The following is a 24,427-nucleotide window of genomic DNA, read 5'->3' as shown; positions in this document are numbered from 1 at the left end:
AAGTAACAACTTTGTAAATACAATAATAAAATATGTTATACCAATATATACAAATCGAAGTTATCTACTTCGAAAGCAAACCTCAAATCTAGAAAACTAAATTAATGAGGTAGCTACAAAAATCAAATAAATTATGTAAGACATTATAATTTCATATACAAATAACAACTATAAACTAATTCTATACCTGCATTGATAGCTTTGGAGTGAAAGCAATAATTAAAATAATTATATGAAAGTTACAATGAGACTTTTAAAGTAACTTGTTGTTTTAATGAATATTTGTGCTTACTAATTTTATAACATTGTTTTAATTAGGGTTTTTAAATATCTTTATTTTTGCTATACTAACTTATAACATACATATAAAAAAAGCTTGATTTCATTCTGGTCATGAAAACAAAACAAAATTTTAACAGTCAAATTTAAGTAAATTGTATTAAAAACTGTTTTTATTTTAGGTAAAACTAATTTAAAAATTATATGCTTTTTAAATTAATGCTAATAGTAACCTTCATAGTTCTTTTCTTAATCGATATAATAACAGTTCTGTTTGAGATTTAAAACTTGAACATTTTTCCTGGCTTGTAGCAACTAATTTTGTATAAAATTAAATAGTTTTGTTCTTTTTTTTTAAGTTATTTAAACCTTTTTTTTTTAAGTTAAATGTATTTTTATTTTGAACTTGTGAAAATAAATTGTGGAAAATTTAACTAACAGCTTTTAAGACATTTTTTTCTAAAAAGTTAATCATCTTGGAAACATCTTGATTCATGAAGAATTGTGATAGTTCCTTTTTTGCTTCATGTTCATCATGGAAGTTTTTTCTATAGTTTTAAATAAGTTTGTCTTAAACTAACCATTTACAATCAACAAAGAACTACACGAATTTTTTAGAAGTGTTCCAAAACTATACCTTCTAATATCTTTTATTTCATTTATAAGAGTTGAACAAACTTTTTGAACTGTTTGCTTGTCTTCAATGTCACTTATATCCATTATCTTAAAATATAAATAATACTTTTTGAAGCACTCGATAAAAATAATACAGAACAAAAAAACTAGTAACAAAAAAAACACCAATTTAATTAAAATATTTATTAACAATAGTTGGAAACTGATGTAAAATAATTTTAAGCAATGAAAATTTAAATAATTTAAATTTATATTCTAGGCCACTATACAAATTTATATATTTTGACAATAAACAAAAAAGATAACTACTTAACATTTATTACTTTGAACTTAAAAAAGCTAATATATTTTTTACTTAATCAAATTGATGCATTTTAAGTAAATAAAAATTTATGAATGAAATAAAACATTGAAGTTATTTGAAACATTTTCATTAACTAGAATAAAAAGCTTGATAGAAATATCAAAAGCATTAGTAGTTAAAACGAACACAGATTAAAAGTTGTTTAATTGTGGACTCAAACTTTAATTAGCTTTTATATTCATAAAAGAAAATTTATATTAAACTATTAATACCTATTTTTTCTTGGTTTTCCATAAAAAAAAATTGCTTCCATTACTTTAAATTAGAATTAGTACTTTTATTTATAGTGCTAGAAAATATAGTATAAGTTTTATTAAGCTGGTTGATCTAAATAAGTTAGAAATATATGTTGATGTATTAAATAAGTATTATGGCTTATAAAACTTACATCTTTACATTAGTTTATAATCTAGTTTTAATAAAACTTACATATTAAGGCCATAAGAGGGGGGTGTATTTTTTGAACAAAATTTACATTGGCCCTATTATGAAAGCTAAAATTGTATACTATTAATTAATAAATATTAATTCATTACTATAAAGTATTTGTAAGAGAATTTAAAAATAATAATTAACTTTTGAGATTTAGTCAGTTGCAAAAAAAATCCAATACAAAGGTATGGAGGACAACTTTTTCATTGCATATTTTCTCAAAATTATGAATACTCTACAAAAATCTATTTTCTCCTTCATATTTAATTAATTTCAAATTTTTAGGAAATATCTCTTGCAATAATAAAAAAAATAATTTTGTAAGGATTCTTCTAACAATTAATTTCAAGAATTTTATTACAAAAAAATAATTTAATCTTATTTTCTATTTTTGCTAAGAAAAAACATATTTTTACTCAAAAATTATAAAAACTCCTACATTAAAATTGTTTGTTATAAGTGAAAAATTTAACTGATTAAGTTTTAGAATGATTGCTTGAAAATAGTAGAAGAATTTTTAACAAAATTTTCTTTTTTTTGTCTTTTTACCTTTATCCTTCCATAAGGTACCTATTGAGCTCTTCAACTTTGTTCCTTCATATCTCAAAACCTAATTAAAAACTTATAAAACCGTAAAAAGCAACTGATAGCTAAGTTTGAAATCTTAAAAATAAAAAAATGCTTTACTCCCCAATGGCTTTAATATAGTTAAAGTTTAAGAGTATAATATACAATACATAAACATTTTTTCATTAGTTATTTTATAATAAAAACAACACAAACTATTCAGAGCTAGTTCTGAGTTAAAACAACTAAAAGAATCAGCTAAAAATTTGAAATAAATCTTTAAAAAAGTGACTAAAATACTATAAAGAGACAAAGCTACTATGATTGTACAAAAACATACTGTTAATAACTCTTTTGTCCTAAAGTAAATATTCAAAAGGGTCAATAAAAAAAAACTCACAATAAACTTAAAGTAAATCATAGATTAGATAATATCAAAAAAAAAACAAATATTAAATATCAATAGAATTAACAATTTAAATTACTTATGTTTGTTAAAAAACTCTATTTTATTTTTATCTACTACAATAAATAAATAAAAATTAATAAACATATTACGATCTACCAAAAAAACATTACTATCAATAAACCTAGAAACAATCATTTTTGTTTACAAAAACTTAATTCAAAATATGCTTTTGCAAAAAAGAGTAATTCCTACTTTTAAACCAATAAATCTAACTAATACCTTATTTTAATAATTTCTTATAATGAAATATTTTTTAGTCATTATATACTTTCACAGTATGTTTCTGCCAACATTTTTACATGAATTGCTTTAGTAGTAAGTTAAATTCATAAGCACCATTTGCTTTACTAAGTAATGCTTTTTCTCAAAAGCACTAAGTTTACAACTAGTAGAATGATCTTCATCCTAGAGTATGAATCATATAAAAAAAGTTGTGATAAAATTTATATGAGTAAAATGTACTATTTAAACCTATAAATTAAATCAAACTGTTTTACTTTTAATGACAGAAATAGTTTATACAAAATAACAACAATGAAATATATATAACTATAGTAATATGACATAAAATAAACACTTAGTTTTGTAATTAAAAACTTAGGACTAAAGTAAAATATAAATAAATTTCAATATAGACAAAACAACATGAATGAAGTATTATTACATTTACTATAAGTTATTTAATCTTAATATACAACAAAGGGCTTTGTACTTCACAATAACTCAAGTTATAGACAGCAATTGCAGACTTTAATAACTAAAAATATTATTATCTCTGTAAGGAGAGTTTTTTTAGTTTGTATAATGTAAATAGTATGTATAAAAAACATATGGCTTTACAATGCTTTGTATTACTGAGAGCATCTAAAACATTAAAATTTTACTGAATTTTAGAGTTTATGTCTAATCTATCAGCCCTGGCTTTACATTAGTTAACTAATTTTAGAAACAAATTTGAATTTTTAAAATAAAAATTTAAAACTAAATTTAATATTGTTTATTGAACGACAAATAAAAGCACTCAAAATGCTTGGTCCTAAGACTTAGTGCACAAAAAAACCTTTTGGTTATCAAGTTGCACACCACTTGGATACCTTTTAACGTCTATAAATAGAATTAAAATGCAAATATATGTTCAAAACTAATTTAAATGTATTAAAGTAGTTCAGGCAGAACTACATAGTAAGTAATACTATGAAAAAATTAAAATGCTTAGTTATTAAATGTTATATTTACACTTTGTTGACCTATTTTTATGATGACTAATAACATTTTAATGAACTTAAAAACATATATTTGATATCAGTATACCAGTCTGTATAAATAAGGAGTTTGTTGGAGTTACAGCAAGTACATAACAAAGATATCTCACAACTCTTTTTTGCATCCAGACAACTGATTTCAAATCATTTAGTCAGCAGCACCACTCTATCATTAGGCCCAATACATAAATCAAGCAACACTTTACTTAGTTTAAAAAATGTATGCAATTATAATGTTTTGTATGCTATCTGTGATGTTAAGAATTTACAGTTTTTAAACCATAATAGAACTGTGATGTCCACGTTGTTTTTGAATGAGAAACTTAAGGTTATAACTTTTCAAGAACTAAAATAAACTGTTTTTTAACTGATTTCTATGACAATATAAAGTAAATCAAGTGTTTACAATTAATCAAATTATGTTTGTTATCTCTAAACTTTGTTTTCATTATTATACAACTATTTTAAAATTCAATAAAGATATATAGTAATGCTTTTTTTTATTTTTTTTATTTAGAAAGCTAAGACATGTTTTGTTTTCGCCTTTTAGCGGCTTCGGGGGTTTACCTAAACTATAAGTAATGGTTTTAGTCCATGTTTTAAGTAAACTTAATAAAAAATGTTTATAATACATACTACTAAAACTAATTGTATGGTAGAAATATCAGTACCACAGAGCTTAGAATTTTTAAATATTAGCTAAATAGATGTTTACAAAAATAAATATAATTTTAAATCTATAATTGTCTAAAAACTAATAAAATCATAGTTGTTAATATTTACTAAGAATTACTAAGAAATTTATTGATCGGAAGTAAGCTGATGACCTGATTTGATACAATAAAAAATGCTAAATTTAAAATTTAGTCATTTTTTTAGTAATAACTTTTATTTTAAATTAATATACTATATTTATGGTTATAATAAATCATCCAAAACAAAACAAAACTTAGTTTTATAATGTTTTGTCAAGCCAAGCATACTTTGAAGCTAAATAATCTATAGTTTTTTAGGAAATTTTCTTGTTTTCGAAAATAAAAAAACTTAAGTATATCTAAGAAAGGTATAACTTAAATATATTTATAAACAAATTTATTACTAAAAACATAAGAAGAAACACATTTAAATTCAAAACAGACAAACATGCACTTATTTTTTTATAAAAATAGCTAGTGCTGGATATGATATTTCATTTACAGATATCAGAAGAAGAGTACACATAATAAAAGAAATTTTATCGTTCTTTAAATTTAATTTACAACCGTAAGGTTGTGAACATTGTTTTCATTTGTCTTTTTTTTTAACTCATAAATCTTACATTAGTTCAGTTTATTTAATTTAAGCAGTACTACAATTTTTCAATTTCTATATTATTATTATTATTATTATGTTGTTTATTGTGCAATGTTGGACTCAGGCATCAAAACCTGAGCCACTTAAACAGGACACACAAAAAGAGAAAAAGAAAATAAACTTATATTCAAAACTTTAAAATAAATTACATATATATATATATATATATATATAAACATAATTTAAATGAAAACACAAAGTTAAACACAATATGATATACAAATGAACTAAATTGAAAATTCAATTTAAAAAATTCAAACTTATATATTACTTAGTACACACAACAAAGAAGCATATAATAGCTTTTTTTTTTCTTTTTTCAAAAGCTGAATCAGTATAGCGTAATACAATTTCTAAATAAAAGTTTGATTCACTTAAATTGTAAACTGCAAACTTTTATTTATAGAATTCTGTTAAGACGGTTTATTCATCTATTTTATCTGTGTTTTTAAAATACTTGAAAATACTGAAACATAAAATATAAAAAAAGTTTAACCTTCTTTTATTAAAACACTAGACATATAGTTTATTGAGCGACAAAAAAGCGCCCAAAACGTTTGATCTAAGGACTTTGTGTATGAAAAAAGCTTTTGGTTAATTAATCGTACACCATATGCTTTTAAATATATTACGATCTAAAAAATATTTTTTCTAATCTAAACATTTAAACCTTTTGAAACTATTAGTTGTTTGGTTTATTACAAAGTAAGTTTAAGAATATATTGAGTTAAATTAATACATAACTTTATCTTTTTTTACTAAGTTAACTTAAAGTTTAGTAATACTTATTTTGTTAAAGTTTTATAAGATGCAGTTATTTGTTACTTAAGTGTTACGACAAACGAATATTTTTTATTAATCAATATATAAACCATTCAATTAATTTGATTAACTAGGTACAAACTTAATAATTCTTATTCTTGTTTGTATATATTTGATTATCAACTAATTTTAAGTTTTTTAAAATTGAACTATAAGTTAATGTAGTAAGATAGAGTTTACAAATAGCTTAAAAGAGTTATAAATTACAATATTCCAAGATATTTTCTATGTTTCTAAAGAAATGATTAAAACAGTAAAATTGAAAAATGAAATTTTTTTTAGTAATTTTAAAATAACAATTAAATATACAAAGCTGTAAAGATTATAAAAAAAATATTTTTTTACGTATGCATGACATCGAAAAGAAACGACTTAACTACAGTTGCAAAATTGTTAGAATTCTGCAAACTAAGGTATTTACGAAAGGTCAGTCCTATCTTGTATTATACTTTTTTTTTTCTTTTTTTCTTAGTGATTTAGTTAAAACAGTCTTGTTTTTTTGAGAACTTAATTATACTGAAAAGAGCTTTTCTAAGAACTTTAACCAAGTAATTTAGCTGTTAATACGTTTTTTTATTAGAATATTTTTTTTTATCTATAATACTTTAAAAAAAAAATTGATATTGCAAGCTTCTCAAGTTCTTTTTTTATTTTGTTATTGTTTGAATAGAAGACAATATTTTAAGTTATTCATAAAATCAATTATAATAAGACGGTAAAAAGTAAAGTTTTGTTAAAGATTAAGCTACAGTTTTGCTGGTTACCATTTTATTTGCTATAATGCATATCTCTGTGTTTAAAACCTTAACTAAAAAAAAATAAAATGTGTTAAACTTTAAGGCTTAAATATAAAAAAGAAAATTATTGCTTTTAAGATTATTAGTTCTATATAACTTCTAAAGTTTTTTGATGCACTGTGAATGATTAATTTATTATCCAAAATTTTTTTTGTTACTATATTAACAATTAGTTTTAACCTACAAACAAATTTCTGAGTTTATACAACTTACTGATTATGTGAAACAACTGCATTGGTTATACTTTAAATTTTTACTTTGAACATCTAAATAATTAAACTAAAAATAAAAATTATAGTCATTATTTTATTTAGTTTTGTTATACTTAAATAATTTTTACATCCTTTAGTAAAATGAAGTTTATGATCTTATTACAATATATGTGTCGCTGAAAAGAATTATTAAAAAGCTTATACTTTAAAAAACTGTTAAGTTTTAGAATTAAGTCGTATGCTTTTAATTCAAACTATCAAATTATTTAGTATACTATTTTTTTAAAGACGAATATTTTGCATGATACACTATTTAAAAAATTAAATTTCGATAAATAACAACATAAAAAAGCGCTAAATTTTTGTGTTGAGTTTAGAGTTTAGATAAAAATTTTAAATAAATAAAAGGTTGTTTAACTTACTCTCAAACATAAGAACCAAAAAAACAAAAGTCTTAAACTATTTTTTATAAGTTATCAAAAAGATAAACAGAAAACCTTGTACAAAAGTATAATTTAAAAGGTTAATTGTCGAGTTTTTGTAATACTAAATAATTGCTTGGTAGTATTTTTTTCAAATTTAGTTACAGTTTAGTATATTTTTTTACAAGTTAAATTATTTGACAAAAGTATTTTTATATAAAACCACGATAATATGTTTTTTAGACCTAATGACGTAAAAGGACGAATGAGATTAGATTAAGATGTCATTAACAAGAAAAATATAAAATAAATACTATCAACTTCAAAAAAAAAAATATTATTTGTTTAAAGCTTAAATATTATTTAAAACTAAAATTAAATTTAAACTTAAAGCAGTACAATATTAACTTACTTTCTTTATTAAAATTTTCGAACAGTTTAAATACATTTCTTTAGAACATTAGTTTTAAGGTTAATACTTAAGAAAAAATCATAGACTCAGTTAAAATATTATTCAAAGTTACTAGAAATATTATTTTGATTTACAATTCATATTTACTAACTAAATAAACGAATTAAAAAATGGTAAAGCTTTTTAAACTTTTACAGTCTTCAACTTTAAAGCTATATAGTAAAGTTTATCTTTGCTTGTTGTGTTCTTCTATAGTTTCTTCTAAAGCAAGGGTCCGCCGGCAGCCTTTAGTAACTCGCGGGCCAATTTTCATAGAAAAAATTGCTCGCGGGCCGCACTATTTAGAAAAAAGTCTTCGAGGGCCGCACTTATTTTGAAACAATTGTAATAATTACTAAAACTATACTGTTTTAAAGCACAAAAATGATAAAATAAGCAATAATAAAGCACTAGTAAAGAGTATTTATCGAACTAAGAGGCTAATTCTAAGTTTTTATTACAAATCCTTTTATTTTTAATGTTTTAAAGGAGTTTTATTTTCTATAAAGTACCTTGAGGGCCGCATTTGGCCCGCAGGCCGCAGTTTGCCGACTCCTGCCTTAAAGCTTTATAAAAAAATACATTTTGTTTTTATTAATTACAAAATACTCTTGAATATATTAACATTATTAAGTTAAATGAAGAAAAGTGAGAATGTTTAAGAGTAAAAATTATGCACTATTTACACTCTATTCGATAAACAGCATATAGAACTACTTTATAAAATATAAATCAAACGCATTTATGACGTCTACATTTATGAACAATCTGTTTAGATTAAAAGCAATAGATTTCAAGGATGATAAAATAGAAAAAACTGATAAGCTGTCGACACTATCTCTTGTTTCAATGGGCTAGTTTATATAAAACTTGATTTATTAATGTAGTATTAGTTTAGTTCCTTAGTTTTTAAATCAGAAGCTTTTTTTCAATAATTACATGTAATTAAACTTAAAATATCTCTTACTTGTCGTTTTTCTTTTAGCTTTTTAACCTTTATTAGTTGTTTTGATTTTTAACGTTATTTAAGTATCTATATGTCAAAACATTAAATTGTATCCAAGTAGTGTACGACTCGATAGCTGAAATATTTTTTCATACACCAGGTCCTACGACCAATTACTTTCAATGCATTATTTTGTCGTTCAATTAACAATATATAAGTAATTATTTTAATGAAATTTTAAACTTAAAGATACAAAAAAATAGGTGTTGGCGGTACTTTAGGAGCAGGAGCTTATATTTTATCTGGCTCTGTAGCAGCAACTTTGTCTGGACCATCAATTATTCTGTCTTTTTTAATTGCTGCAACTTGTTCACTAATTGCTGGTAAGTTTTTAACTTGTTTTAAACTATAATAAGGTTAGTTATATTCTTCTGACCTTTTGAAGTTTATTATAGAAGGGTAACTTATTTTAAAAGCAACCTTTTAAAAACAAATCTTTATTAACACTAAATATAAAACATAAATGTTAGAAACCCGAAACTAAACATGACTGAGACATTCCATAAAAACAACTTATATTAAAAAAATAGTTTAAGCTTTTCAAGTAATTTTTTTTTGTAAATTTTAAGACTTTTAGTTGATTAAAATGTTTCGTATGAACTAGTCTAACAAACTGTTTACAGAAGTTAAATGTTAATTTAAAATAAACTTCATTTATTAATATAGGTCTGTGCTATGCTGAGTTTGCTAACTTGATTCCAAAAGCAGGAGCTGCTTATGTGTACGCGTATGTAACTTATGGTGAATTGATTGCATTTATACTTGGATGGAACCAAGTTATTGAATATATATCAGGTTAAACAAGTTTTTTTTAAATACGCTTAATTATCCTTTATCTTATTTTTTTTATGAGATACATAACAATTCTTTTTAATTTATATTTTTTAATTTTCTGTTGGAAAGTCTTATAAGTTTTTGTAAGAAAATTGTTACAGTGTATATATATTTTAAAATTTTACATATAATCGTACACTTTACAAATTACATATATAAAATTTGTTTTTTTAACCAGACCAAATAAAGAGAGTAAAGTATAGTACAGTATGCATACGAAGAAAAATTAATCTAAATACTTTGATTAGTTTTTTTTTTGAAGTTACATATAACATATAATCATTTTAATACATCTTTTTCTGTTTAATAAACATGCAAAAGTAGAAATTTCAAAAACAAAAAATGTTAAGTAAGTTTTAGTGTTTAGTACACTTTATATTTAGTTAAATTTATGACAAAATTTATTTATCGAAAAATATAAAAATTATATGTTTTCGATTGTTTGTTTAAAAAAAACATAAAGTGCGTTTTACAAATTTAAACAATTGTTTACGAATCTTAATAAAATTTTAAAAATTATTTTTATTAGAAACAATAAAATTTTAAGGTATGTCAAGTATGGCTAAAGCTCTTACAGCTAATATAGACTCTTTAACTAGAGGCGAGTATATAAGAGCTATGAAGCAGTATTTCAGCTTGTACCAAGGTTCGTATGATCCAAATTATGTTTTTGCACAGTACGCTGATATCTTATCTGGTTCAATCATAGCTACTTCAACAATAGGTTAGGCTGAAATATTTAATTTTAATTTTAGAGAAAAATGATTGGAGTTTAATAAGATATTTTTTTGTAATAAGTTATTTTAAAATGTAATTAAACAGTTTTATGCCTTATGGGATTAAAGAAAAACTCGACAATGATGAAAGTACTTACAATCGTAAACATTATAGTCATCTTGTTTTGTTGTGGTCTCGGAATTTCAAAAGGTAAAATTAAGTATTTTATTTTAATTTTTTCTGTTTCTTACTTTATCTATAATTAATATATTATCAACTTTTATTCAAAATTTCAAAAAACAAATAAGTACGAAAGCTAAGCTTTTTTGTAAATTTAATAATAATATATAAACATTTTTCAATTTTTATTCGTTTTAATATAGTTATAACTTACACTTAATTAAACTTAAATTTGTTGAATAATCAACTACTTATTTAATTTTCATTAAAAAACTATATTTGTATTGTTATAGCTGATATACACAACTGGAATTTAAATGAGACTGAGGTAGAAGAACTTTCTCCATCTATAAACATGCAAAGTAGTAATGGAGATGGTGGATTTATTCCGTTTGGTGTTGCTATGATGATTCAAGGAGCTGCTAAGTGTTTTTTTGCGTTTATTGGCTTCGACATCATTGCTTGTGTAGGTAAGTAAAAGTTGTTGAGTTGTTTTAATTTACACTTTATGTACACTAATTGTTTAACATAATAAGTAAATTAGTTATAATTATAATTCTAACGCAACCATAATTTACCTAGGTCACAGGGCAAAAAATCCAGCCCAAACTGTACCATTTTCCATACTTGCAACTTTAATTTTGTGCTTTATTTTCTATTCAATGGTGTCTGCAATTTTAACGTTAATGCGTCCTTACTTTCTTCTTGATATCGAAGCACCTATCCCTGAAGCACTTTTAAGTGTTGGTTTCGGTGGTTGGGTCTACTATACTGTTACTATTGGATCTTTAGCAGCATTGTTTGCGAGGTTAGAAAATATCAAAAGTATAGTATTTGAAAATTGAATTAATAATTTTTAATAATTTTTTTTTTAAATCTTAAACTAAAATTAATAATTAAAAAATAAATACTTAAAAATTTTTGGTTTAAGTTATTGTTAAAAAACAGTATTCTTTTATTTAAACAGTTTCTTCAGTGCTGCTATTGGAATGCCGTTCATAGTTTTATCACTTGCAGATAATGGCTTAATATTCAGGTATTTTAGCAAACAAAACAAATCAGGCACACCAATTCGAGCTTTCATGCTAACTGCTGTTGTCGGATGTTAGTTATGTAGTCAAATGATTCGGTGTATTTGTTTATTTTACTAATAATTTAAAATTTATAAACTCATATGATTTTAAACATGTTTAACCGACAACAAAGTACTAATAAAATATTTTAGTTAAAAGTAATAGTTTCTAAAGCAAAGACATGCAAAGTTATATTTAAAACAGTGTTTTTTGGGATTCTAATGGACTTGGACAGTTTAATAAGCTTGATGTCAACCGCGTCTCTCATGACTTTTACAATTGTTTCTGCTTCTCTTATCAAATACCGCTATACACCAATTAGTTCTTCATCAGAAGGTATTATTTCAAATACATACTTATCATAAACAAATATCACAAAAATTTATAAAAATTGTATTCACTTGGTAATTAAAAAAAAAAACTGTAACCTTTTTACTGCTCATTGTTAGGTAGTTTATATTTGGTCAAAAATAACCGATTTTTTAACTTACTATATTTGACTGTTTGTAAAATTTAATACTATTAGTCCTTATCTACATAACATAGTTTAAACATAACTTTTTGTGATAAACTTCTGTGATAAAAAAAAAAGTGTAAATATATAGTATGAATATATATTATTTTATAAAAACCTAATTAAAATCTGGAAAATAATTTTAAACTCTATTTTTAAAACTAGGGAATGACAGCAATTTTAAAGAAAATAATCTGATTACAAAGTTAAGAATAAAACTGAATATCAACAGTGTAAACAAATCAACTTGCAACCGTGTAACAAAATGTATCCTGATTACGAGTAAGTTTAACAAAGTTTTAGTTTTTAAAATAAAAAGAAAAATATATTTTGCATTGCAGCCTTTACGATGGTAGTATTGTCTTTGACTTTGAACTTCGCCGTCAGCAAAAATACTTCTGTAGCAATTTACGCTTTAATTGCAGTCTTTACAGCCATTATTATCTCGAATATTTTGTACATTGCAATCCACCCACAAGTTGACTCACCATCGAAGTTTAAGGTTTTTTAGTAACACAAATTAATAAAACAATCTTTTATGTTTTAATTAAGACCTGTTCAAGTAAAATATTTAAAAAAATGATAATCAAAACCGATAACTTGTAAAAATGTGTATACAAATTTATAACACGTTAATACTTTATACTTACTTTTTTCTTTACTACCCTTAAAGCAACAAATTTTTAATTTTTGTTAAATATATTAAAAAGCTAAGTTTTTCAAAGTACTCTTATAGATCAATTTAAAACTTGTAAATCACGTTCTTTCAATAAAAACTATTTTTTAATTTTCTTTCTTAGCTAAAATAATCTAAATATTCTTACTTTATGTTAACAAACTTTGATAAAACTACAGTGTCCTTTGGTGCCAGTTTTGCCGTTTATTAGTGTTTTCATCAACTTGCACATGATGGTGTCATTGTTTGATATAAAAACATTTGTCTATGCTGGCTGGATGGTATTAGGTGAGTTAAATAAAGACTTGATATTCTAACATAAATACTTTTCAAAAGTTATACTTACTTTTTATAAAGTGTAAGAGTAATATTGATTCAAATTATTTAAAGTATTTCAATAATTCGTTAATGTAACTTTCGACTTATTATTTTTTTAGAAATTCAACAAAATAAAAATTGAAGACATTATTAAAATCGCTATCACGTTTTCTAATTATCTTATTTTAGATTAGAATTTCTAGTATAGTATATTTTGTATTAATATAGGTTTTAGGTGTTAACAATTTTTGTTATCTATAATAAAACAGTTTTATATTCTTTACAGTATTAAAAACATTAAAGATAACAAAAACTATTACCACCCAAAACCTTAAGTTAATACCTATATATTTGCTACTCTCTTAAAATTATTTTATTTTCAGGTCTATGTATTTACTTCACGTACGGAATAAGGCATAGCAAAGAGCATGGAGCAAACAATTATGAAAAATTTAAAAACTCAACTTAACTTTGTTGAATACATAGTTTTTAATTACAACCTTTCAAAAATTTATTTACACTTTAGCTACTATTGAAGTTTTTCAGACTAGTCCTAGATAATTTTATTTAAAATAAATACTGGCCAACTAATTACTTCCTAAGATACTGTTGTTTTAAGATGAACGTAGAAAGAAACACAAGCATAGATAAGAGTCTATTATAGACAATAATAAATAATTAGGTTTTAAAGTTTTAAAATCTGTTTTACTTTTATATGTAAACGTTTTCCATGTTTATAATTTTAATATACTTGTTTAGTTCAATTAGAATACAAAAATTATCATACATATTATCAAAAAAAAAAAAAAAATATTGCTTGTTTAATCTTTTTTACAAATGTTAGTTTAAAACATTTGATTAATGTGAATCACTAGTGTTTTATAATATTCGTTCAACTTACTTAATCCATGTAGCTCAGAAAGCTATGTTTGTAATTAATGTGTTTATTTTCTATTTTTTTTGTTCATTTACTTTAGTTTATCGAAATTTTGTTGAATTTTTCTACTTATCTAAATATTTCTTAGCTAGCTATTAGGTTTTGACTCTTTATCACTTTAAGGTACTTTTTAGAAGTATATATTGATAATTGTATATAACATAAAACCAAAGTTGACCTTTAAATAATGTTTTAGTTTTTTTTTTACTTTGATTTGTATAAGTACTACTCATTAAATTGCGTTTTAACAAAGTTCTTGGTAAATATTTTAAACTACGATTAATTGACAGAATTAGTACTTAATAAATGTCTAGAATCTTTTAATTTAATAAAATTTGTTAATAAATTATATTTTTACACTCAGTAATACATTACAGAAATCTAAAAATAATTTATTTTGATATAAACTACATAAACATGGTACACATTAATCATCATTGAAGTAAAATATCAATAACAAGTGTAGAATCTTTTTCGTTATGTACAACAACTAAAAGAAAAGTATAAATTTTTCAAACATAAATTAAGAAATTACGTCTTTTAACCAAAACTCTAGTATAGAAAAATAGTTATCATTTTAAGCTATAATTGTTATTACGCCGTTGAAAACATTCCTGCTTTTGTACTATTTTGAAACATCTTTTTAATTGACCACGTGTAAAAGTAGGCTGTCATTAGCATCAAGCAACACGTTATGAATGAATATCTGTTAATTAAAATAACTAATAAACATTAACGAAATTAATTGAATGTTTTTATCTAACTAAATATAAATATCCAATTTTTTTGATTAAAATATCAATTTTTTTAAAGAATCCACCTAGACTATTCTTAAATTGTAATTAATTGTACAAAAACGTTTTTACTTGAATAAAGATGATTATAATAAAGTGTTTAAGTTTTAAGATCTTTTTTTATCACATGAGTTAAACTATATCAGTTTCTATGTTCTTGTTTCATAACATTATGTAACCTATATCAAAAACTAAAAATCAATCTAGTTAGTATATATTGTAAATACAGTCAAGTTCTTTTTAAAATGTCTTAAAAATTTTTTAACCTGCTAACGCAATGCTGGTAGTACAACAAATCTATGTGGTCAGCATTTTCCAACCTTCTTTTCATGTGCAGTTGTTGAAGCAGTCTAGCCGTTGTAAAGTGCAAATTCGTTACTTGATCCTAAAAATTGAAACTTTGTTATAATGTGGTAAGATTTATTTGCACATTTAAAAAACATACGTTCCATATTTAAAAACAAATAATTGTACTTTATCTATTATATTTCTATATGCAAATGATAAACTTGCTTTGTACTATAACATAATTCTAAAAAGTATTTTAAAAATTATACTTAGATTTAACTAATTTTAAAATCATAATTCAAACTTAGTTAAAATATTTCTTATTTATTTTTAACCGTCATTCCACCATATGCCTCTTGTGTTTTGTTCGATTGCTTTTCTGCTTCCAGCTCACGGTGTTCCTTAAATGGGTCCTCAGGATTCATCACAGCGAGAAATGTTTCAACTTTTATATTTCCAAAATGGTTTGCAGTGTTATCAAAACAAAAAGTGTACCAACCTGTTGGAAAACTTATGATTATACGATACTAAAATAAATAAAAATCATATGATATGTATAAAAAATGTTTTTGTTTCATAAGTTTGTATATCCTTGATAAAACCAATACATTATCAGTTTTTCTTTGAAAAAAAAGAAAAAGTAAACGCATACGACTTCTTGAGTTTTTTGCTGGCTATTTATATGCTTAAACTGCCTAGCCATAATATTTGCTAGTTATTAAACCTATACAAAAGAGACTATTTAAAGTTAATGATATATAATACGTATGAGTGTAAATTTAACAACACACAAGTAAACTCTTCTTATTTTATACACTTTCATTAATTATCTATGAGAAAGTAAAAACTTTTTTGTATATAAAATACCTTCACGTTCAGCAGTAATAGCTGGCATGTTTGACTGTCTCATTTTAGGAAATCTTATAATGAGTGCATTTTTAGGGTCTCTCACCCAAACTGATATCACGTTTGCTCTGAAAGGTGTGGCTGGGTTCATAACCTGATTTTGAAAAGTTGCTTTTGTGGTTGTGTCTATACTTGTAAAAAAAAATATTAAATGTTCAAACGTAATTTTATATTTTTTTAATATACATTTCCTTACTATTATAAGGTCAAAACTTAGTTTTTCGTAATGTCATTAGTAGTGTAAAGCCAAATGTTGTAAAAATTTAAAACTAAACTTTATTTCATAATAGCAAAATCTATAATCTACAAAATTTATTAATTTAAAGCAACCTTTGAACCAATTTAAATATGTTTATGAGCTTTGACTTTGTGGTTTTAACCTGCCTTTAATCAACTTCTTTTAGTAAAACACATATCTAACTACGAAGAAATAATCATAATTTCGTTTTACGAAAATAATAAATGTTGTTAACAATTTTATTAAATTTTAATGTTTTGTTAACAAAATTACCATATGAACAAATGGTAGCAAACTTATACTAAGTTTAATCATTATAGTTACATTTAAAAACATCAAGTTATCAAAATACTTAAGCTTTTAAAACTTTCAAAAGCCTACTTAGGCTTGAATACGAGCTTAACTAACGCGAAAAGTAAATCTGAATTTTCCTCCTTCTTCGATATGCTCATAGAAACAGTCTATTTTCCCAGCCGGCAAGTCAAAAGCAATCTCAAAAGTTGGAATTGACCAATCATATCTTCTATCACCTGCATTTGCAGCAAACACATCAAAAAATAAACTAAAAACTACAGTTAAGTATAAAAGTTTTTTCATCTTACGTTGACATAAGCTAGGCTGAAGAAACTAAATTTGTTACGCTATTCTGTAGTTGACGAGAAAAAAGCAGATGTCACTATATATTTCTCATTAAGTTAAGTAAACATAACTTTGTTTGTTGCTAACTAGTCGCCAAAAAGTTTGTATTTTAAAATTATGTTCTGAGTTATATAAAAACAACCCCTTTATTTTTATTTCTAAAAAAAAATATTTGTATATTTATTATATTTGAGCTTTTTTAAGATTTGAACCTATTTTTTTGTAATAGCTGGTCTAATAATAATTTTAACTGTTAAGTATTTTGCAAAATTGTTTTAAAAAAAGTTTGTTTTACAATTTATATTAGATTTAGATTAAAATATTTTTTTACTACCATGTTTGTTATCTAAATATATTTTACAAATATTTCTAATCATCTCATTTGTTTTATTATTATTATTGTTTATAGAACGATAAAAAAGCGCTCAAAAAAATTGGTCTAAGGACCTGGTGTACAAAGGAACCTTTCAGTTATCGAGTTGTACGCCACGTATTTTAAATACAATATAAACAAATTGTTAAACGTCAAAAAAGTTTTTAAAACTTGTTTCTGTAATATCTTTTTACAACAAATTTAACCTTTATTTACCGTTATCATTTTCAAATTAACAGCTTTTATGATATCAAAATAATTGCTAACTTGTTTTTATTTATCTATTTTATTCATTGTTTTATTAAAACTTTAGTTTAAAGTAGCTTTCACTTAATAGTTGAAAAAATAGACATATAGTCATTGTAGAAGTATACACCTATTTTCTAATTAAACAAAGTTTGTAAGCTTTTTCTTTAAAACGTAAATTTTATAAGCTTTTCTATCGAATATTCTATATATTTTTCATCTACAATAAATTTAATTAAGTTTTATATTTCCTGTATCTGGTTAACAGCAATGTAAGCTAAATAGTTGCCTAAACTTAGAACAACTATTTTTTTTTTCTTTTTAAAATGTCTTCGTGCAAAAGTGTCTCTTGGTGCATATTTGACCTATTCCCTATCTAACCTAATCAGGCTATATTTATTAGACCTGGATTTCTCTAAATTAACAAATAGAAGTTAAGTTAATACTCTATATTATTTTTTCATATATACTATTACTTAAATGATTTTTTTAATTTATCTATTTCACAAAAGATGACAAAAAACCAAAGCAACATTGTCATAATTAGTTGTTTAATTTCAGTAGCACAATATTATTATATAGAAATAAATTTTATTTGTTTCAAAAACATAAACAGCTGAAAGCAACATCTAAACTTTTTTAAATATGTATTTTTAGAACAGGAACTGAAAGCCTTCTGAGAAATGGGTCAGATATACTAAAACAATTGTTTATTTTATAAGCAAAATGTCCTTCTCTGGTCAAATATCCTTTAAATTAAATTGATTGAGTAAAAAAAATTAAATATTAACAAATTTGTATTGAAAAAAAACATAAAGTCAAGAAAAAAAGAATCAAATTTAATTTTTTTTTATTATAAGATAGGTGAAACGTGCATCTACTGCATCAGTAGCTTTTAATTTAAATGTACGTTGCCTTACTAAAAAGTGAATCCAAAATCTTGCTTGGCAGCTCGCATTTGTACTGCGGGCCACAACTTGCCAGTCCTGGTTAAGCAGCTTAACATTTTCAATTAAACCATGCTTGCTTACAAAATAATAATTTTTACAGCATAGCTTATGTAAGCGATTTTCAACTTGTTCAAAAACTGTAAAAAGCAAACTACTATGAAATAAATACTGTGCACAGTAGGCTAAAAAAGTTTTTATATTTTTATTTTTATTTAAAAAAAATACTTTTATATAATTATAGTTTATTAAACGACAAAAAAAGCGCTCAAAATGTTTAGTCCTAGGACCTGGTGCACGAAAAAACCTTTCGCTTATCGAGTCTTACAACATTTTGATACCTTTTAACGTCTTGTCTAGGACTTTTTAACGTCTTGTCCAGGATTATATTCGATTTGAGTGTGTCTTGTTGTATAAATAAAATTTTATGAGCTGTTAACTCATGTAATAAAAGTTTATTTTTATCAAAATTGACAAAACAAACATTAAACATTACAATAAATTCACCGTAAAACATTTTTGTGCACAGTAAAATAAATTGTATGCACAAATGTTATACATAAGTAGATAAAGCTAGATTTCTTAATTTCAAAACAATATTTTTTCTTAAAGTATTTCAGAATTTATGTAAATATTAAAAACATTTTTCTATTTTTCAGTTCAACAACTAATTAAAGTTCTTTGAAATTTTTGTCAAGAGTGAAATATTTTTTAGAAATTTTTTGTGTATTTTATGTATTAAAAAAAAAACGAGTCGTTTAAAAACTCTAAATTTAACTTTACTTTAATTAAAATGTTTAATTTCTTCAAAACATTTCTTTCGAAAACCTATAAAAAACCTTTATCCCTTGGATTCTAATCTCTGAGACTTTATTGTAGCTTGTCTTTTATGTGTACTAAGCTTGAAAAAAAATTGAGGTTTTTCAACATATTTTAGTTTTTTTATTCTCAGTATTACCTAAATTTCCCTAATAACACCCCTGAGTTAAAAAACATATCAATATAAAAATATATTTAATATAATAACAATGATATTTTTTTTATAGGAAACATTCTATAAAATATTAACTGGTAAAACAAAAAAATAAATATATTTTGTTCTGGACAAAACGTTAAAAGGTATCCGTGGTTTGCGACACGATAACCGAAAGGTTTTTTCGTGCACCAGGTCTTAGGACCAAATAATTTGAGCGCTTTTTTTTGTTGTTCAATAAAGTATAATATGTATAAATCAGGGGCGTAGCGTGGGGAGGGACACTGGCGCATGCGTGCCACCCAAAAAAAGAAAAGAAGTAGAAAATAAAGAATGTAATATCTATATCCTTTATTGTTTATTTTTTCTGCTTAATTTGCTTTTTTTTCAACTCTGTTTATCTAGTATTCGAAAAGTTAAACGAAATGTTAAATACCAATTAGTGACAAGTTAAGGAAATTACCCAATATACTGATTCAGTGCGCAAGCGAAAGTGCGCACCGATGTTGATGAAAAACTCCATAAGGAAAAATTTTATAACTTCATTAACTTCATAAGAATTTATATTCAAAAAGCACGCAATTAACGTAGTGCACCGCTGTAGTATAACCTTATGGCAGATTTTTCAACAAAAAGTTAACAAAAATACGTCACGCTTATAGGAAAACTAAACATTTTTACAAGTTTTTTTTTATGCTACAATAAATGTTAAGGCTACTGCTAGTTTTCTGATCTTTATTTTTCTAAACATACAAGAAAAAGCGTGTCGGCCAATGAGAAATAAACTTTGTTTGTGGTTTTTATTTTAAGCACATACAATCAGATGAATAAAATTTGAAAAGTATACTTTTAACTATTTTACAAAGTTGTAATAAATTGTAATAACAGTTATAAAGTTGGTCTATTTTTACTTCTGTGTAACTTTATTTAGATTATGTGCAATGAGGTGTTGTTATCACTGTTGTATTGTAAATTAAAAAGATTGATATTTTTTTCGTAAATAAAACAGATACAATCGTTTTATTGAATATATTAATTTTTAAAGATATAAAGTTTACTGTAAGTAGTAATAACAATTTTTATTAGTAAGTTTACATTTGTGCTTAGTAAGTAACTCTAATGAAATTTATACTTTTTTTAAATTGTTTAATTTTGTAATACATAAGTATTTTTTAAAACAGTTACTTCGAACTTATTTTACTTAATGAATTTAATTCAATTGCATTACTTATAAAAAGATATTTTTATAGCTTATTACAAAAGTTTTAATTCGGGAGATTTTTGAGAAAAAAATTTGCGTACCCCCTGACCAAAATACCACGCTACGCCACTGGTATAAATATATATTTATAGTTTATTGCAAAATGTTGAATTAAATAAAAAACAGTACATACGTTTTATAAACCTAAATGATCTAATCCTAAACTGTTAAAGTTCGAATTAAATTGCACTGTGATTAACATTAATACAAAAGTTACACAAAAAAAAAAAAAAACAAGGTGTCGTAATTATATTTTTTTGTAAAAACAAAATTAAGTGCAAAAAATGAACTTCCTTCTAAACAAACAACTAAAAACTACAAACAAGTGACTATGACATTAAATATTTAAAATGTATTTAAATATATGTTGAAACATATTTATAACATAGAAAATAATATGATTAGATATACTAAATCACCTTTCAAAAAGCCCAATTGAAAGTCTTTTAAATAATTATTGTGAATATTTTAATTTAAAAATTATTTATAATTATAATGCTCCATAGTCCATTATGCAAAAACGTAGCATCGCGGGTTGGGAAGGAAACGTTTCCTAGAAATTGTGGATAAAAACTCTATTCAAGACCATCCATTCCATACAGCAAAGTTTTCAACAGGAGGACACTAAAAGTATCCTACTCCTGTATGTCAAATATAAAACAACTTAAGAGAAAAAGAAGCGTATGTTTGACTGCAGAAATCAAGAATTTCCTGTTAATGGAAAATCTCTAACTGAAAGTTTTATTTGTATAGCGACTGTAAAAATTTAAAATCACACCAAGATTTGTGCGGGTTCTACTGGACTATTGTTCAAATATCGCTACACAAAACAAACGTACAGCTTTAAGTATTGAAAGGAATTGCAATTTGCAACGCTACAACATTATCGCAGTACATATGGAAACTCAAAAAGAATAAAATTAAGCACAAAATTTATTGGGTATTGTTAACAAGAATGAAAAACAAATACAGTTTAAAAATGGATATAAATTGTGGAACGCGGAAAAGCTAGAAAGTCTAAACGTTAAATAATCAGAATCTTTAAACAAAAGGTATGAATTACAAACTGGCTGTTTGTATTAGTGGTTTTTTTTTTCTTGAAAAACTATGTTGATAGTGTTGTTAAGTGTTGTTTAAAATGTACTATGTATTCTATTACTACGTAATATAAAAATTGGACAATTTTGTACTGCACTTATATGTTTGCCTTTTGTTGATAAAAACTTTTGGCTGAAGAGGCGTTTTACGCATATTTATAAGTATTTCAGCTGTTTTTATGCTGTAACCTTTAATGTTGATGTAAAATTCAGAAATATTTTGGGAAATTGGGATTAGAAAATTAATCAAAAATGGCTGCATTTAAATTTAAAAACTTCTTAAGTACCCTAAGCAGAAAAACTAACCACTTTGAAAAAAGAAGTTCTATTAAACATTGTATTGCTTTTAGTTTAACTTTCAACTCACTTAAAAGTTGTTTATCTTTTCAAACCGACTGTATGTTACAAAGTTTTATCTATGTTGTGAACATTGAATTTTTGTAAATTGTGCTCATTAATGCATAAAAACTCATTTTTCTACTATTTTATTTTTGCTCAGCTGCAGTTACAAGTTTTTAGAAATGTTCTCATACATAACATTATATTAATGAAGTAAAGTGATAATACAGCAGATTAAGAACATCTAATCTATATTCTTAACCCACCTTATCCAAATATATAAAGTTATGTTTTTCTACCATAAAAAATAAAATATTAGCTAATCAGAAGCAACCTTAGATATTCAGCCACACAGATTTTTACTTTAGTTTTTGCTAATGCTAACCAGAGTTTGACTAATTAGGACCCACAAACCACTTATATTCAAGTTATCTAACAAAATTTAGGGCATTGGGGGGTAAATCACTTTTTTTCACAATTTGATCTTATTTTATAGAGTTTTAACTAATCTACAAGATGCTTTTTACTGATTTTGAAAACTCAAAATAATTTTGATATATAGCAGGTCAAAGTCAGAGGCAACAATAGGTTCTTTATGAAAGGCGCAGGCAAAAAAAGACAATTTCACTAAAAATCTATCTTCTCCTACAATTTTTGAGATAAATAACTCAAACTTTCAGGAATTGTTCCTTTCAGTATTTAAATAATTAAAAAACTAAAGTTTTATTAAAAAAAAGATTTTATTGTTTATATTTATTATAAAATTTTACTTATTTTCAATTCTGTTCCAGAGAATTTTTTAAATATTGCAAGGAACATTTCCTAAAAGTTTGAAGTAGTTATCTCAAAAAAGGTAGGAGGAAATAGATTTTGGTGAAATTGTTCTTTTTGCTGTTTTAGTTTGCGCCTTTCATAAGAAACCTATTGTAGTCTCCAACTTTCACCTGCAATAAGCCAAAAACTACTTTGAGTTTAAAAATCTGTAAAAAGCAACATTTAGCTTAGTTAAAACTCAATAAAATAAGATCAAATTGTGAAAAAGTGAATTACCCCCTTTTTTTAAATCTTGTGAAAAAATGTAACTCATGCAAAATTGACCCTTTTTGTAAAAGTATCTTTGTGCGATTTTGTTCTTGTACAATTTTGTCTTTGTGCAATTGTGACCCATTCCCAATTTTACCTGCCCTTATATGAGCACTTCATTGTCTTAAAAAATAATTTTATTTAACTAAAAACCCTTGGTGTTTTGCTGTTTAGCAAACATCATCAAAGCTATTATTTTTAATCACTAAGTACTATCAAAGTGAACCCACTTTTAGCTGTTACAAATTGAGTTAAAATATTGAAATACAAAAATCTAAAACTGCTTAATAATTATCTAGAAAACAGACTCTTTTCTAAAACACTGGACTAAACCTTTACTGTTATGAAAAATAACTTAAGCTTAAATGATGAACTCCTAAACATTCTTTGAACATTTTGAAATAGTTTTCTGCAATGGACAAAAAAAATCAGTATGTATTATAGATTTTTTTAATTCACAAAATTTTCATCATACATTTTTATTAACTTTGTCCTGGACATGACATTAAACTATATCCCTGGTGTATGATTAGATAACTAAAAGGTTTTTTTGTAAACCATGTCCTTGGACCAAGTTTTTGTGTGCTTTTTTTATTTAATAACTTGAATATTTTCATCTACTATTTGCATAAATATGAATTTAAATTAAGCATTAAATGTTTTATTAAATTTATATATGTATTCTATCCTAATTTATGAATTAGATTTTTCTTTAAACTTTTATACTTTGAAATTTAAATTACTAACAAATATTTTCTTATGCTAATGTTACCTTATTTTATAACTTGAATAAGGCATGTTGAATGCAGGGTTCCCTTTACACTCAGAATAATTCAGAAAAATTTGAAATTTTTGAAAGTCTCAGGAAACGCAGGCTAGTATGACCTTTTTATAATCTCAAGATGACTCAGGAAGGATTGGT

At 24.2% G+C, this 24,427-nt stretch overlaps 3 protein-coding genes across 4 annotated transcripts in view; 1 reads left to right on the top strand and 2 right to left on the bottom strand.

Annotated features, from left to right (window-relative positions):
* The window catches only part of LOC145849180 (lysosomal-trafficking regulator-like), a 33,969-nt gene extending 32,399 nt beyond the window's left edge, over positions 1 to 1,570 (bottom strand). For both annotated transcript variants that reach the window (XM_082954279.1, XM_082954280.1), the window contains exons 1-3: positions 1,492 to 1,570; positions 917 to 1,002; positions 719 to 827 (exon numbers count right to left, since the gene is read on the bottom strand). In XM_082954279.1, coding sequence (XP_082810405.1) covers positions 719 to 827; positions 917 to 999 — 192 coding nt within the window. In that variant the 5' untranslated portion in view covers positions 1,000 to 1,002; positions 1,492 to 1,570. The remainder of the gene's footprint in view (positions 1 to 718; positions 828 to 916; positions 1,003 to 1,491) is intronic.
* Positions 1,571 to 8,810: 7,240 nt separating this feature from the next.
* LOC145838335 (cationic amino acid transporter 2-like) lies at positions 8,811 to 13,853 on the top strand. The gene is made up of 11 exons (XM_082945912.1): positions 8,811 to 8,919; positions 9,276 to 9,395; positions 9,739 to 9,867; positions 10,454 to 10,552; positions 11,097 to 11,273; positions 11,386 to 11,611; positions 11,771 to 11,907; positions 12,081 to 12,212; positions 12,732 to 12,892; positions 13,246 to 13,354; positions 13,768 to 13,853. The coding sequence occupies exons 1-11, from the start codon at positions 8,811 to 8,813 to the stop codon at positions 13,851 to 13,853; spliced, it is 1,485 nt and encodes a 494-aa protein (XP_082802038.1).
* A 1,111-nt stretch (positions 13,854 to 14,964) lies between these two features.
* LOC145838327 (uncharacterized) lies at positions 14,965 to 16,400 on the bottom strand. Its single transcript, XM_082945901.1, has 4 exons — positions 16,271 to 16,400; positions 15,739 to 15,902; positions 15,390 to 15,500; positions 14,965 to 15,027 (listed from the first exon to the last, which is right to left on the bottom strand). Exons 1-4 carry the CDS (start codon positions 16,398 to 16,400, stop codon positions 14,965 to 14,967), a joined length of 468 nt encoding a protein of 155 aa, XP_082802027.1.
* Between the last annotated feature and the right edge of the window lie 8,027 nt (positions 16,401 to 24,427).

The sequence above is a fragment of the Thalia democratica genome, chromosome 1, assembly GCF_965202585.1.
Source record: "Thalia democratica chromosome 1, ktThaDemo2.hap1.1, whole genome shotgun sequence".
Taxonomy (NCBI): Eukaryota; Metazoa; Chordata; class Thaliacea; order Salpida; family Salpidae; genus Thalia; species Thalia democratica.
Note: the sequence above shows the minus strand (reverse complement) of the source record. Positions and strands in the feature narration are given on the sequence as shown.